The 16,600-nt window shown below is 40.2% G+C and overlaps 2 protein-coding genes across 5 annotated transcripts in view; both read left to right on the forward strand.

The window, feature by feature from the left end:
- kat6a (K(lysine) acetyltransferase 6A) overlaps positions 1-5,902 on the forward strand; it is a 47,272-nt gene extending 41,370 nt beyond the window's left edge. For all 3 annotated transcript variants that reach the window (XM_082170148.1, XM_082170150.1, XM_082170149.1), the window contains exons 16-17: positions 34-292; positions 425-5,902. In XM_082170148.1, coding sequence (XP_082026274.1) covers positions 34-292; positions 425-3,678 — 3,513 coding nt within the window. In that variant the 3' untranslated portion in view covers positions 3,679-5,902. The remainder of the gene's footprint in view (positions 1-33; positions 293-424) is intronic.
- Positions 5,903-7,247: 1,345 nt separating this feature from the next.
- ap3m2 (adaptor related protein complex 3 subunit mu 2) lies at positions 7,248-15,242 on the forward strand. 2 transcript variants are annotated; one of them, XM_082170353.1, is made up of 9 exons: positions 7,248-7,353; positions 7,802-8,082; positions 9,378-9,549; positions 9,638-9,775; positions 9,886-9,971; positions 11,420-11,553; positions 12,593-12,800; positions 13,213-13,357; positions 14,064-15,242. In XM_082170353.1, the coding sequence occupies exons 2-9, from the start codon at positions 7,810-7,812 to the stop codon at positions 14,162-14,164; spliced, it is 1,257 nt and encodes a 418-aa protein (XP_082026479.1). In that variant the 5' UTR covers positions 7,248-7,353; positions 7,802-7,809; the 3' UTR covers positions 14,165-15,242. The 2 variants fall into 2 exon arrangements, with proteins under 2 accessions (XP_082026479.1, XP_082026480.1); XM_082170354.1 differs by lacking the exon at positions 7,248-7,353 and adding an exon at positions 7,412-7,713.
- The last annotated feature ends 1,358 nt before the right edge of the window (positions 15,243-16,600 follow it).

Here is a 16,600-nt window from a genome sequence, read left to right on the forward strand (position 1 = left end):
CTTCTTCTTTTTTTTTTTTTTTTACTCCTGTAGTCTCAGAAGTCCTTTCGAAAGCGACGTGTACGTCAGCGCAGCCATCCCCACAGCAGTGTAGTTACAGAAACCATCTCAGAGACTACTGAAGTTCTGGATGAGCCATTTGTGGATTCAGATTCTGAAAGGCCCATGCCCAGACTAGAAGAGGAAACTCCATTCGGCAACCCTCTCCGACGCTACACAGCAGCCCGCAAACACATGGGACCAGCTCTTAAAAGTATCAACAGAGGGAATCTGACTGAATCAGAGGAAGACGGTTAGTACACTAAAGGACTCCTGCTGGGGTTATTATATATGCATTCTTGAAAGTTTTGTGTGATATTTGTGTTTGCCAGAGTGTGATTTTAAAAAAAATCTTAAAGAATGGTTACCTCTTTTTTTTGTTCAGATCCCACTCCTGTGCTGAAGCCAATTGATGTCCTGAGAAGACCTGAAACTTCAGAGGCCACACAGAGAACAGGGGCAACAACTGAGATGCCTGAGGTCCCAGTAAAAAAGAAGAAAGGCTGGCCTAAGGGCAAGAGTCGCAAGCCACTCCACTGGAAGAAACGCCCAGGCAGGAAGCCTGGGAGTGGAGCCGGTCAGACAGCTGACACTAGTCTGGCAGTTCCATCCTCAGAGGACCCACCACCCCCAAAGATCAAAATGAAGCCTGGCAGAAAACCTCGCAGCTATTACCTTCAGCGGGCCCAAGAGGAAGCGGCGAGACAGGAATTTGAGCAAAGCCGATTAGCTCAGCAGAAGCAGCTAGATAATTCAACATTGGAGGACAAGACCTGTAAGAGGACAGCCAGAGCCATAACATCTGACCTCAACCCTGATAAGCAGAAAGACTCTGAAGAGGAGGATGATTTTCTTCAGAGCTTTAGAGAGCCATCTAAACCCAAAAGGCGAGGTCGGCCACCCAAAAATTCCAACCTCCCTCCCCCTGCACCCAAACCTTCTCCTCTGTCTGAGCCAGAAGATGATGATGAAGAGGATGACAGACCATGGGCAGGGGAGAAGATCAGCTGTCCAACATCTCGTTCCATGCCACAGTCTTCCAGCACCAGGGTCTCTCAACCAAGAGCTAACACAGATGTGGCAGATGCAGAGGAGGATGAAGAGCAGGATGATGAAGATTGCGACAATGGGGTTAAGCGGAGAACAGCAACTACACCAGGTTCAGGAAGCCGACGTAGTGATGATCATGATGCAGATGACGAAGGGGACGGTCGTCTTGAAGAGAAAAGTGACTGCAGCAGTAGCAGTAAAAGGAAGAAGAGCCAAGACTCTGAGGATGATGTGGAGGAGCAAGAGGATGATGAAGAGGAGGAACCATCGTCGCCTGCTCGCTCTCCCCCTGTGAAAGAAGAACCCCAGAGTGGTGAGGGTTTTTTAGACATGCAGGTCAACGTGACACGGGATTATGTCAGCAAACAGGAGGAGGGCGAGGACGAGGAGGAGGATGCAGAGGAGGTACAAGAGGTGAAGACGAGCTCTGCTGATACAGATGAACGTCGACGACGAGAGCAGGAGGAATCTGCAGCAGCTGCGGCAGCTGTAGAGACAGTAACCACCATTGCAGTCCCCTCTGAACCTCTGGACATGCAGCCTTTACACGTCGAGGATAAATCCGTGCTCATGATGGGGACTGAGCACTCACACCAGCATCCTGACTTCAAAGATGACCTGAGCCACCAGCAACACACGCATCACCACAGCAGTGAGCTGGATCTAGAAACAGTGCAAGCTGTCCAGTCACTTACGCAAGGTGAGGCTCAGGAGGAAGATGCAGAGTCCCATGGAGCCTACCAGGACTGTGAGGAGACGCTAGCTGCCTGTCGAACCCTCCAGAGCTACAGTCATGGTGAGGGAGAGGAGGAAACTCTAGCCCTGGTGGAAGAGTGTGGAGCCTCCCAGCACAGTCCCATGCCCAACCCACCAATGCCCACGTTACCAAACCAGTCTGTCCGTTCAGTCAACAGCCCTGGAATGACTCCTGGTCCTATGGACCCTGGACCAGGGGTGCCTGGTCCCACAGGAACTGGAGGTGGAACAGGCGGAGGGTATACCCAAATAACCCCAGAACATCCCAGCTCTCTATCTGCTCCCTCACTGCAAAACATGGAAACCTCCCCCATGATGGATGTGCCGTCAGTTTCTGATCATTCACAGCAAGTGGTGGACAGTGGCTTTAGTGACCTTGGCAGCATTGAAAGCACCACCGAAAACTATGACAATCCGAGTAGCTATGACTCAACCATGGGTGGTGGAGGTAACGGAGGAGGAAATGGAAGTAATGGAGGTGGCATGTCTGCAGCTGCTGCAGCAGCAGTGGCTGCTTCCTCTTCTTCATCATCTTCATCCTCTAGTTCAACCACACCATCGTCATCATCTTCACAAGGCAACAGTTGCTCCTTCGTCTCAACTCCTGGGCTAACATCCTCTAGCACAGGTGTTGGCTCTCAGATCACCATGGGGAGCTGTAGCCTTATTCAGCAAGCAGGTCCTGGACCAACTAATGGACCTGGAGCTAACAGTGGTAGTGGCGTCCCACAACCTCCACCCCCACCTCCTCCCCCTTCTGCCAGCACTCCAACTTGTGGTATAAAGTCTCCACAAGGCTGCGTCATCGAAAGGCCTCCAAGTGCCAGCCAGCAGCAACAGAAGAAAGTCTCGCAACCACCTCAACAGCAGCAAAACCCTCAGCCTCCACCCTCTGCTCCACCACCCCCTCCACCTCAACAGCAAGCACTCTCACAGTGCAGCATGGGAAATGGGTTTGCTTCCACACCCATGATCATGGAGATTCCTGAAAGTGCAGGAAGCGGTGGTGGAGGCAGGAGTTTGTATGACCGCATGGGCCAGGACTTTGGAGCGGGTGGGTATGGTCAACCCTCAGCTACTTTCAGTTTAGCCAAACTCCAGCAGCTAACCAACACCATCATGGACCCCCATGCCATGTCTTACTCACATTCAGCTGCTGTCACCTCATACGCCACAAGTGTTTCGCTATCCAACCCAGGCTTAGCACAGCTTGCTTCTTCCCCACACCCACCCTTGCCCCAGGCTCAGCCCACTATGACCCCACCTCCCAATTTGAGTTCTGGCTCCATGAACCTGGGCTCTCCCTTGATTCAGTGCAACATGACAGGCGCTAACATCGGACTACCTCCCCCTCCCCATACGCAGCGGTTGCAAGGCCAAATGGCTACTGTCAAAGGCCACATTTCAATTCGTTCCAAAGCCTCTCAAATTCCTGCAGGCTCCCCTCACCAGCAGCAATTGTACAGTCGCAGCTCTGGCACTGTGACCATGCAAGGCTCCCCACGCACTCTAGCGGTGCAGCGTGGCATGATGACCAACCTTATGCCCACACCTGCTGCCTACAACTCTATGAACATGAATCAGCTAAATGCTGCCATGTCAGCTGGCTACCGCATGCCGCAGCCCATGATGAACAGCGGGTACCACAGTAACCCGCCCTATATGAACCAGCCGGCCCAGTACCCCATGCAGATGCAAATGGGCATGATGGGAGGGCAGGGTTACCCACAGCAGCCTATGCAGCCCAATCATCATGGAAACATGATGTACACGGGCCCCTCACACCACAGCTACGCTGGCGTCCCCAAACAGTCGCCTTACATGAGCAGATGAGCACCAGAGAACTAGCAGAGAGAACTGAGAGACATTCCCCACCAGACTCTGCATCTCTGTACTTGATTCATTTGTTTCCACCCTCCAAAGTCTGGGCGAAAGGGCAACACGATAAGTGAGCTTGGTGGAGAAAGAGGACATAGAGACTGCGACGATTTCTTTTCCTTTATAAATATTTTGTCGTCAAGCTCTGTTCCTTTTAGGTTCATTTCCCAATTGCCTGAGCTGATGGAGCTGGGGAAATGATGATGGGCTGTTCATGTGAGATGATCTAATGGACCTTTATTGTGGCAAGTGTCATGCTCCTTCAGTCCTTCAGACCAGTCTGCCATGGTTGTACCAACAGGGGTTGGTCCGCCAAAGTGTCCGCCACTCCATCCATGCGACAGAAGGGGCAAAGTATATAAGCAGCTAAAGGGGAAGTGGACCTAACTTTTCAAACTGAGAAACAAATACATTTACGTTGCTAATGAACATACATTGAATCATGCACACAATCGTTCAATTGACATAGGAAGCCTTACCTTAAAAGAGACAAAATAATTGTAGATGGACTTTTTTCTTTTTTTATATTATATTATTATTATTTACTTTATTTTTTAAAATGTTCTCATTTTTTTCAATGACTGTTGAAATGCTTGTGTTTCAGTCTGACCTTCTCATGCTTTATGTGTGTGGCTGTTCTGGACAAAGTGATTCATGCTCGCTCACTCATACACTCACTCATGAATACATTCGCTCACACACACAGCTCTATAGCCACTTGAAAAGCTTACGTGGAGGCACTTCTAGTCGGGACGCACAAGGTGTACGAGTTGTCTGTAAATCTGTGTCTTCCCAGTATGGAACCGTGTATATCACAACTTGATAGTGGTAAGAGCCCTAATGGACATAAATAGTAATGACCATGCGTCCATAGACTGGACTGAACAGAAGTTCATTGAAATAAATAATGTAAATATTCTGGTACTACCTGGTTCACAGCACATACTCGTGAAATCTATTACACACACTTTTCACGAACACTCCACAGATGTCAATAGTGGGAAGGTCTTTATTTCATACTACACAGTGCAGCGTCCACGTAATGTGGTGGGTCAAAAGGGTTTAACCACACAGGAGTACATCATCTGAGCAGTTAGCTTTGCAACTGTGCTCATCCAATGATGTTAACGATGTCTCCTAAAGTAGGCCTTACTGTGGCACCAGTAAGTAGCGCTCCTCGTACTCCAGCTGATCATGCAGAAGAAATGTTGTCTGTTAGCCACGAGAGGGAGTTGTACAAATAATTCGATCCGTGTCTGCAATGCACACATGGACAAACGAACACTCATACCCGGAATAAAGGTTAAAGTGCATGATGTCCTGAGATCTTACTGTTTTAGGACAACGGGCAGAGAATTTCTTAATGTTCCAGTATTCATTGTCAATATGAGGAATCTTTCTCAAAAGACCTGACGTTTCATATATTATTTGTGCGCTTTTGTTTTTCTGAATTTTATCAGACTGGGCAGCTTTCTTTTATGACACAAGCTGACTCTTTTTGACTTTAGAAGACTTATTGTAGAGAAAATGTTTTTTCTAAAATATAAAAAAAGAAATTCTGACATGGATATTGGTACTGTCATTTTTTTCACTTCTGTTTCAGGAAAAAACTGCATATTTTTTAGCTCGACTCTTGGGGTAAAATTATTAAGAAATTCAAAACTAAAAAAAATTACAACTCACTTTTAGTGCATTTAAGATGCCTTTAACCTTTCCATTCCATCTCATCTCTAGAGTTTTCTATCTTTGTGTAGTATATTAATGCTATTTTAAAACAAAAGGAAAAAACAGATATCTAAAGGTCACTTAGCGTTATTTTCTTTTTTTTTTTTCTTGGTTATTGTGCGTGTATAGGACAACTTCCTTACATCTATGAGGCATGTAAAAATGAGCTCAGTATATTTCTGTCTGTTTATATTGCTTACCTTTTCGTATACTTTGTAATTGTACATGGTGAGTTGTAAGCTAAGAGAGAGCCTGGTAGCCGGAGAAAGAGAGAGAGCCAAGCTGGGGCGCTCTGTGATGGTGGGAAGCGTCCACCTTCCACTCCTCTCTGTTTTGTCCTTGTATGTATTTCCATTTATTTGTTTCTTTCTTTTCTTTTTTTCTTAGCAAGTACTTTCAAAGAACTCTGTACATTTTAACATGAAACAAAAATAAATTATGTTGAGCCATTTCACTTGTTATTGTATTTCTTGAAAAATTTCAGGAGCAAATTCTTCACTTCTTTTAATGAAAAGTCATGCTACTCTATCATTTCAAAAGCAGTGTGTGCTTCGGTCAGATGGAGTTTGTTCAGGTTTTGAAAACTGGCTAATCTTTACAGTGTTCCTAATGTAGTCAGTGGAGTCTTGTAAATGAGTAAAAACTGATCTCTTATTTAGAAACTGTAATAGCCGAATAAGGTTTCTGATCTTTTCCATTTTATTTTATTTTACACTAAACTTTAAACATTCTATCAGACAAGTCTTTTTATTAAATTGCATTGCTCCGTCTGCCGCTAAATAAAAAAATATACTTCGGAAATTCTTTGATTTTAAAAACGGTTGTCTGTTTTAGTTTATTATTGTGCTCATTATGATACTATGATGTATTAGAAGATCAAATTTGATCAATTTATGTGTGTGTGTGTGTATATGTATATATATATATATATATATATATAATAATCGATATCTATATTAAATATATAATATTATATATTTAAGATTAAATCTAATTTTACAGTTAGATTACATTTGTGATCATGTACCACACACTTAAAGTCTTTAATAACATTGTTTAACAATGTTTTTTTTTTAAGTTAATCTTTAGTAGATCTCAAAATGTATGTCAATCTTTTATACTGGACTATAGGTTGCTGTCATACCTAAATAAATCACTTGTGGCATTTAAATCTCATTTTATTTCTAGTGGGGGTTATTTATTTATTTATTTTTATGTATGTTTTTGGACAGTTTAGTTTAGAATTTGTACAGAGTTGGCCCATATCATGGGGATACAACTTAAAGGATTGAATAAAACATGTTAATAGTACAATTAGTTTTATTATTGTATATTAAAATGATCTGTCTATATAGACAAATCTAATATAACATGCTATCCTTCGTTTCTATATTTGGAAAGGGCTAAAATTTCAAAAGTGCATATTTACTAATACAGAGAAGTTAGAAACACAAAGATGGTGACAGGATTAACAGGCATCTATGTGGAGAAAATATTTGTAATGATTTTTGTTTATATGCAAAGAAAGCAATATGTCTTATATAAATGCATTATGTAGAGAGTGTATTATTATGTGAGAGTGTCTTGGCAGCCCTTTTTTCAACCTTTATGCCCATTGTCAGAGGGCACGATACCTTCAGCCAATAAAAAAAACGCTGTGTGGTGACGTTTATTTGCCCCTGTCCAATGAACTTTGAGTATTATTGTCAACTAACTTCCGCAATATATACCAATTAAAACTAGAGTGGGCGGGCACATGTGCTATACCTAGCCCACCATTGGTCAGAGCGAATGACAGTCAATAACATATTTTCTAGTCTCAGAATAACAGAGAAGGAAGCGACATTTCTAGTTGTGCTTTATTTAAAAAATCACGGGAAGGGACAGAAATAAAATCCAGAAATCGTGAGTATTATTTAATGTACATGATATGAGAATTTACACCCAAAGAAAAAGAAACGGCTGGTGAAAATGTGGAATGAATGAACCTTTTTAATCCGTAGCTTGTCACAAGACAGTCCTGTGATGCGAGAGAGGGGAGGAGAAAATATTAACGCATAGATACGGGGATGGTGATGTGATCATGTTAACAACTAAACCAGCTCTTTCCTGTCTCTTCATCCGAGCTTTTAAAAACAGTCTATTCTTCTATCCGGTAACCAGATAGGGATGTAGAATAACAAATGAGCTCAGAGGCCTATCAGTTACCCATGAAGATGCTGGCAGGTTTACTCTTCTGTTAATGCCTGAACGACTAAAGACCACGTAGGCTTCAGATCTGCATTAATCATCATATCTGTCATAAAAAATATTTTGTAATTTGCGTTTCACATTTTTTGCTTTGTCTTTCCAGCTGTCACGATGATCCACAGTCTTTTCTTGGTTAACGCATCGGGGGATATCTTTCTGGAGAAGCACTGGAAGAGTGTGGTCAGCCGATCCGTTTGCGATTACTTTTTCGAGGCGCTGGAACGGGCCACGGAACCGGAGAACGTGCCTCCGGTGATCCCGACCCCGCACCACTACCTCATTAACGTGCTCCGACATCGCATCTACTTCGTGGCCGTCATACAGAGCGAGGTGCCTCCTCTGTTTGTCATCGAGTTCCTCCATCGTGTGGTGGACACATTTCAGGTTTGTGTGATTTTTTTTATTCTTCTAATTTACCATGGTGTTAGATTGTAATACCATGTCATAACGTGCATATTTGTATGTCCTGCTTTTTCATTATTGTTATCCTAAACCTCCAAAATGTCAGGTGGTGCAACTTTCCGAACAAATGAACAGACTAAGAAAACTATTTAAAATGGTGTCTTAATTATAAAAAAAAATGTCAGGGTGACACAACTGCAAACATGGCTCTTTTGTAATGAATTGACAAGGTAATGATTAACATGATAGTGCATCATCCATAGGAGCCCAACTGATCCTTGTGGCAGAGTGAAAAGGTTTGTAGATCTCTCTCAAATACTGGTAAAAACTGCTCATTTCAAGTATGGGTCAGTTGATACAGTTTCCATGTCAGGTGGTAAAACTACAGTATACATACAACAATTTAGTTGTACTGCTTGACATAAAAGAGTAAAAAATGTGACTCTGTTCAAAAATGTGAAAAACACTTTGAAATGTTATTTATCAGCTGAAACTTGTTTAAACTCATTGTTCATGACTCAGACATATAGTAATCACTATAAATTAAACTCTAAACCAAACCAAACTAAACTCTTATATTAACCCTATAGTATTACTCAACTAAAATGTACAGTGTAACAAAGACACCTTCAAATAAAGTGTAACCCTGATTTGCTGCTCAAGAAACATTTCTTATTATTATCAATGTTAAAAACAGTTGAGCTGCTTAATATTTTTGTTGAAACCGTAATGCTTTTTTCAGGATATTTTAATGAATAGAAAGTTCTGAAGAATAGCGTTTATTTTTAAATAGATTTTTGTATCATTATAAAGGTCTGTACGGTCACTTTTAAAGTATCCTTGCTGAATAAAATGATTCCTTTCTTTAAAAAAAATAATTATTATTGACCCCAAACTTTAGAAATTTGAACGGTAGTGTACATGTCCAAAATGGTATCATATTCACCATGATATCATGCCCAAAAACACCTCAAACCAAAAAAGTACTGTGGCGTTACCATGGTACAGTGATGGTATCAGATGGTGATAACATGGTAGATCAGTATAAAATATACTGAATGAGTACGATATTCATAGAACATGGTATTTACACAGTACATTTACCGTGGTTATATTACATGTGGTAGATTAGATTACCGTGGTACATTACATGAACTACTGATCCGTTTTTATAAAATATATTAACTTATTACTGAATTTTAATATAAAGCATTACTTTTAAGTGCTACCATTACTTCTGAAAACATTCAATTAACGTGTTATATTTTCCCCTTTAGGACTATTTTGGGGTGTGCACAGAGGCAGCTATTAAAGACAATGTTGTTGTGGTCTATGAGCTGCTGGAGGAGATGTTGGATAACGGCTTCCCTCTGGCCACCGAATCAAACATCCTAAAAGAGCTTATTAAACCTCCAACCATCCTGCGCACAGTAGTGAACACCATCACAGGTATTCTGTGTGATTTTGTGGTGTGTTAAATGTCTCTCAGCTCGTGGATCCATAATAATAATTTCTTGTGTTTGTTATCTGTGCACAGGAAGTACTAATGTTGGCGAGCAGCTTCCTACAGGTCAGCTGTCAGTGGTACCATGGCGGCGCACAGGAGTCAAATATACCAACAACGAAGCTTACTTTGACGTGGTGGAAGAAATCGACGCTATCATTGACAAATCAGGTAGATCTTATTATTTGGTCGAATCTCGAATTTCGCAGATGACATTGCTGTCTGATCACTAACCTATGAATCAGTAAATCATTTATGAATGAATATATTTTCCCTCAAAGGTTCCACTATCACAGCAGAGATCCAGGGAGTGGTAGACGCCTGCGTGAAACTTACAGGAATGCCTGATCTCACCTTGTCATTTATGGTAAATCTGGACATCTTTTCAAAAATAAGTTTGCTGAACTTTTTGAAGTCCTGAACAACCAATTATTATACACCAGTGTCTTGGAGTTTTTTAAAGGAATAGTTTACCCAAAAATGAAAATTATCCCATAATTTACTCACCCTCAAGTCATATTAAGTGTATATGACTTTCTTCTTTCAGCTGAACACAATCAGAGATATATTAAATAATATCCTGGCTCTTCCTTGCTTTGTAATGACATTGAATAGTGCTCCAAGAAGCGTATCCATCCATTATGAAAAAGTAATCCATATGACTCCAGTGGGTTAATAAATGCCTTCTGAAGCAAAGTGATGGGTTTTTGTAAGAAAAATATCCATATTTAAAACTTTATAAACTATAATCACTGGCTTTCGGCAAAGGGCATACACGCGTTTATGAGCGAGTCGAGTTTCGGAAGAAGCGTGACCTCTGACACGATGTAGGACGTAGCTCCTCTTATATCGAAACCCTCCGGATGCACATTTTTGAGCTTCAAAAACTCTGGCACTATTCAATGCAGCTGAGAAGAGCCAGGATATTATTTAATATTGCTCCGATTGTGTTCCTCTGAAAGAAGGTCATATACACCTAGGATGGATTGAGGGTGAGTAAATTATGGGATAATCTGCATTTTTGGGTGAACAATTCTTTTAATAACTTAAGTAATGAATTAATAATTATCAAATTATAAAACGGATAGTTCCAGTCCTTGATTTTGATTGGTTGAGCCATGTTCAAAGCCATTGTAAATTACTCTACAAACATACACCTGTGACCTCACTACTTAAGCATTGCTGCGCCACTGCAATAAATATTAAAATAAGTGTTTTATAAAAGCTTTATATATACAGTATATATACTATATCTCCACTCCACATCATGCTTAAAAAAGCTGTTCTAAATTCAGTGTAAAGCGATGTACACTATATACCAAATTTCAACTGCTTGAATTACATTTCATTGCAAAATATAACTATATTATCGCCCAGCTCTTTATATAAAGTTGCATATACAAGTGTCCAAATAGGTCTCAACTAACTGAAATAAAATAAGTTTCAGTTTGAAGTTGTACAATTACTTAAACTAAACTGTAATAAAAAATACAGTAAAGCCAAACAAAAACAAAACTAATAAAAATGAGAAAAGCATTTAAATGAAAAGTGACTTACTTGAAGACTTCAATACCTTTAAAGCTGCACTCCATAATGCTTTTCTTGTGTTATCCTGGGCTGACATCTTCACTTTTCAAAATTGCTTATTAATTTAGAATTTGTTTCACTTTTACAAAATGACCAAATGCACTTCTGCAATAAGTTCAAGTCTGCAATATATTTTATATTACTATATACTTACCAACTCTAACCCATATACCTCATTCCTTTTCTTTCTTTTTTTTTCTTTTGCATTGGGCATCTGTCATTCTGTAGAACCCTCGACTCCTGGATGATGTTAGCTTCCACCCCTGTGTGCGGTTCAAGCGTTGGGAAGCTGAGCGAATTCTTTCCTTCATCCCACCAGACGGAAACTTCCGCCTCCTCTCCTACCACGTCAGCTCTCAGAAGTGAGAACATCCCAACGTATGATTAGCTTTAAAGGCAGGATTAGTAAATCATAGTGGGGAAATGACCAAAAAGAAATCCCTTTTAGAGATTCACTTTAGGGGCTTTCACACCAGAGGAACGTTTTCATAGTTCTTATAACTATTGGTGGAAGTACCTGCTTTTTGTGGTGTTCGCTCTGCAGGAACTGTGAACAATTTTAGTTCTCCTACATCAGAGTAGGGTCTAACCCAGCACAACAGGAACTATCAGTGACATAAGTGTACGTTGATTGGCCGAATGCATGCCATACAAAGCACCGGCACCAACCATTTTTAAAAAGCCATGTAAACGCAAAGGTTACATATACAGGAATTAACTCCATGGATATGGAAAACAGTGATGGCTAGCATTTACCTGTCGCCTTTGTCTGCGACTGTGTAGCACAGCAACTTGTAGGAAATGTAGTCTCTCTAAGCCCTCTTTTTTGCTTTTTCAATCACATAAATTATACGACTACATTCCATCTCCACTATCACGAAACCCCCAACACACAACAAAAACACAGTGCCGATCACGCCATCCTCCAGTTGTTGAATACCATGCTTAAATGACATCACTGTCGGCCGGATTATGTTGCGAATGCATCCAGGAAAATGGCCATAGGGGAAAATTCCGTTCACAGGGGGACCGCCCTGGTGGTTAGTGCCTATGACTGAGTTCCTATAACTACCTGGTGCAAAAGCCCCTTTTTATGCAGAGCAGTGGGACAATCTCAAGAATCCCTTACTAATATCAGTCATTTAATTGTGTTGTGTGTGACTTTTTTTTCTTCATGTTTTTGGAAAAAGTTTCTTATGCTCACCAAGGCTGCATTCATTTGATCAAAAACACTTGAAATTTTGTGAAATATTATTACAGTTTAAAACAACTGTTTTCTATTATAATACATTTTATATATCACATTATATAACATTTCTGAGCAAAGCTATAAGCTGTTATTTTGCAGTTTAATATACAGTTCTATCTGTGATTTGAATACTTCATTGCTTTATTCTTCAGCCTGGTGGCCATCCCAGTGTATGTAAAGCATAACATCAGCTTCAGAGAGGGAAGTTCTCAAGGTCGCTTTGAGCTCACCCTCGGCCCAAAGCAGACCATGGGTAAGGCGGTGGAATCTGTCCTGGTGAGCAGTCAGCTGCCCCGTGGCGTCCTCAACGCCAACCTCAACGCCTCACAGGGCACTTACACTTTTGACCCTGTCACCAAGGTAAACAAGCATTTGTTTTCTGTGTTCGAAGTTCTTTAGGTGCTGCTGATGTTCATTTTGAGTAAACTGAGAGCAAACTTGATTGAACTTTTTATTTTACAGTTACACTGTTTTTCCTTGTAAAAATCAGTCAGTGATGTCAAGTGTGCATTGTATTTTTCACGTGCAAAGGCTAAGAAGTGCTCCCTGATCAACTGATATTAATGAGTTTAATGGTGACAATAAATGAATGCATACATTTTAATAGCAGGTCATGATTTTCCAGAGATGGGCTCATAATATAATAAATATAATATAATATAATGCTGTCTTTATGTGCATCAGTCTTTTTATTTAGTTTCATGTGAATTTTTAACTGGTAGAAGCTGCTGCTGCATATTCATTTTGCGATGAATATTGTTGTTATTCGCAGCTTTTGTCATGGGATGTGGGTAAGATAAACCCCCAGAAACTGCCCAGTCTAAAAGGATCTGTGAGTCTCCAGACTGGAGCCTCCAAACCTGATGAAAACCCAACAATCAACATCCAGTTCAAGATTCAGCAGCTGGCCATTTCAGGTACCATTATAGATCATTGATTTCTGAACTGATTTTGCTTCAGAATTTATATAGGACATCAAGTGTTGACCCAACACAACACCAAGATTGTTCATAGAAAAGTAACAAAAAGTTGTATGTGTTTTATAAATTTTTTTAAACCATTTTAGCCCACTAATTGAATTTAAACAGTTATGGATTATACAAGGCTTTTAGTTTGTTTAGATGTTTATTGTATTATTTTTACTATGCACAGTAAAATTTGCCACTGGGGATATAAAATGTATTGCATTAAAATAATATATAATTAGCCCATTAAAATATAACATTTGTTTGTTGTACCTCAGAGATTTTGCTCTGATAAAATAAATGTGAACAGGGAAATTTTCACAGTTGACCTTCAGAATCAGAATTATTTTATTTATTTTTTTAATCTCCCACAGGGGATGTAATAAAGTGCAATTCTGCATATGAATGTGCAAGCGAGACTGTTTATGTCATTTGCATTATCTGGCCAGGAGGTGGCGCTGTTTGATTCTGAAACAGATGGTTGGAACAGCTGCACCTGTAACATGGCACTGTAAGACAGAGGGTTTCAAGCGCATTGACTGATCATTGATTCAGTTCTGTTAGCATTCGCAATCTTTCCCCAAAGACTATCGTGCCACATGCATACGTGCTTCGAATCGCAACTGACATGTTTGCTTTCCGCTTTCTCACCCGACAGGTCTGAAAGTAAATAGGTTGGACATGTACGGCGAGAAGTACAAACCTTTCAAAGGCATCAAATACATGACCAAGGCTGGCAAATTCCAGGTCCGAACCTAGAGGACCTCTTTCTGCTTCCATTCCATAATTAAAACAATGGGTTTATGGCAAAATGGGGACGAAGAAAAGAGAGAGGGAACAGGTTTGAGTAAATGCATGTCCTTTGGAATGCATTTCAGGATTTTTTCAGGAAAATGTATGATAAGACTGTCAGCCATTAATGGAAGCGTGTGACTCCCAAAGAGGCAATGTTGTTATTAACACTATCAAATGTGCTATTACAGGTCCACCCAAGTTAAAGGGACAGTAACTACATTTCTGAGCCTCATTTTCTTATTTAAAAATGTTTCATCCATTTTATTTACAGCTTGTTTGGATATCATTTGCTCTCAAACCTCCATCAATCTCCAGTGTTCATAGTCATACTCTTTCTTGGTTTATTTCTGATTGTCAGTTTTATAACTCTGTCCTTCACACTGTATTTCCATCCTGACATTTCTGAGTCTCATGTCTTCATGAGATTGAACTGCACTGTTATGTATTGATCTGTGCCTCTGAGAAGTGAGGCAATAGGTGACTAATTTCTGCATTGCAGAACAGTAGTCTTATATTACCATTACAGACTGATTTTGGCTTCCGTCCCCAATGATTGTGTGCGAAGCAAACCATATTTCAGATGGTTTAACACTGAAGCTTTTCTTTATTTGTTTACTGTACTATTTTGACAGTATAAATATCTTTTGTTTGAATGTTTTTGAAAACTGTTTCTTATATTATTTATTGCATATCTGACCGTAACCAACCTATTTGAAGCATAACTGACCATAACGATCTATAATAATGCTATATGTGATGCTTGATTGTATCATTTGTCTTACTCAGAACGTGACATGCATTGAAGAAATGATGGACTCTTAGCACAGTATTTGCATCTGTCCAGTCATTTAAAGTGCAGTTCTAGAGATTTGATGATGATGATTCATGGTTTGTTTGCTTATGGAAACTGAATGAAATTTAATAGGAAAGATGTGAATTTTGTTTTTAGTATACTATTGATGTTGTTTTCTTTCCTCCTTATTGTTTTTCAGATAAATACAACTGTTTACAGTGCTATGTAATAAAACATACACAAAAACGCCCTATGTTTGGCAGTGTGCATCTCTTAAACCAGGCAAATTTTAAAATGTGTATTATGTTAATATCTAGAGATTAAATGTCACCATGTGGTAAGGATGTTGGCAACGTGATACCATCGAGTCTTATAGAGAGCGTTTAACATTTTTTCTTCCCTTAAAGTTATGTTAAAATCTTCAAACCACGATGACGTAATTTTAACCCCCTCGTTCCACGGCTCTCTCTGAACTCCATTCCGCAACTTACTTCAGTCTCTCGCCGCCTCTCCTTCCTCCTCCTCATCGTCGTCTTTTAACTCTAAAACTTCCCTAGAGTACATGGACGAGACTTGGAGGAAAGTTTAAAGGGTCTGTCCCATAATGAAATATCAACTTTTTTTCTTATCGTGAAATTCGCCATGTCATGTCCTGACTGTTTGGTTTTGTTTTTTTAACCCGTGCAGCAAATGAACTTTTCCCTCATTTGCACTGCATTTTAAGATAAAAACTACTTGCGTTTTAGTCATAGTCATGTGGAGTTGAATATGCATGTAATTTTTTTTTTAAGTAAATCATCTTTTTAATCTAAATGGGTTTTGACAAGACGCACGAGCACGTTTCCATCGCTTGGTAAGTCCTTCCTGCATATTATTTCTTTACATTTTGGAAACTTTTTCTCTTTGGGGAAAAAGTTAGAAAACGTCAATTTTACACAAGTGAAAGATGTGTATTCTCCTGTGTACGTTTTTGAATCCCTAATGAGGTGATTAGCGCAATACACATCGATTACTGATAACTTTTTAGATTGTATCAGGCTATATGTGGTGAAAATGAGAGTTATCAATGTAACGACAACACCAGAAAACATTGGAACTGCATTTGTTACAGTGTATTGAATGCGTTATAAATGTAACATTCTGTTCACTCAGAAATGTTATTTTTTGTGTCTTTGTAACAACTCGCACCCGGCAACGCTGCATCACGCACCCCGGGGTGTTGTTTTCTTTATGCAGAGGGGGGGCCTTGCTGATGTGTCGTTTCTCTCACCCTTCCAAGGAAAACTGTCACTTGTTTGTCAACATAAATCGGAAAAGCTAATACGGGCGTGTATTTGTTCACAGTTTAAGCGATCATCGCCGGTTTTTACACCTCAGTTTCTTGAACTCTTCATTTTTGCCGCCAGTTAAAGCGCCCGGCTGAGCGAGGAGCCACGTGCTCAAGTCTCAGAGAGCGCGTGCGACACACTTGACTGGCTGTTTTTTATATTTGGGCCATTTAACGATTAGGCAGGATTGCCTTAGTTGTCGATTGCAGGATAGGCTATACTTTTCATTTCGCCATACTAATAGGATTCATACGGGTTTATTTTGCTCTAGCTCTGTGC

The sequence above is a fragment of the Leuciscus leuciscus genome, assembly GCF_965113295.1.
Source record: "Leuciscus leuciscus genome assembly, chromosome: 5".
Lineage (NCBI taxonomy): Eukaryota > Metazoa > Chordata > Actinopteri > Cypriniformes > Leuciscidae > Leuciscus > Leuciscus leuciscus.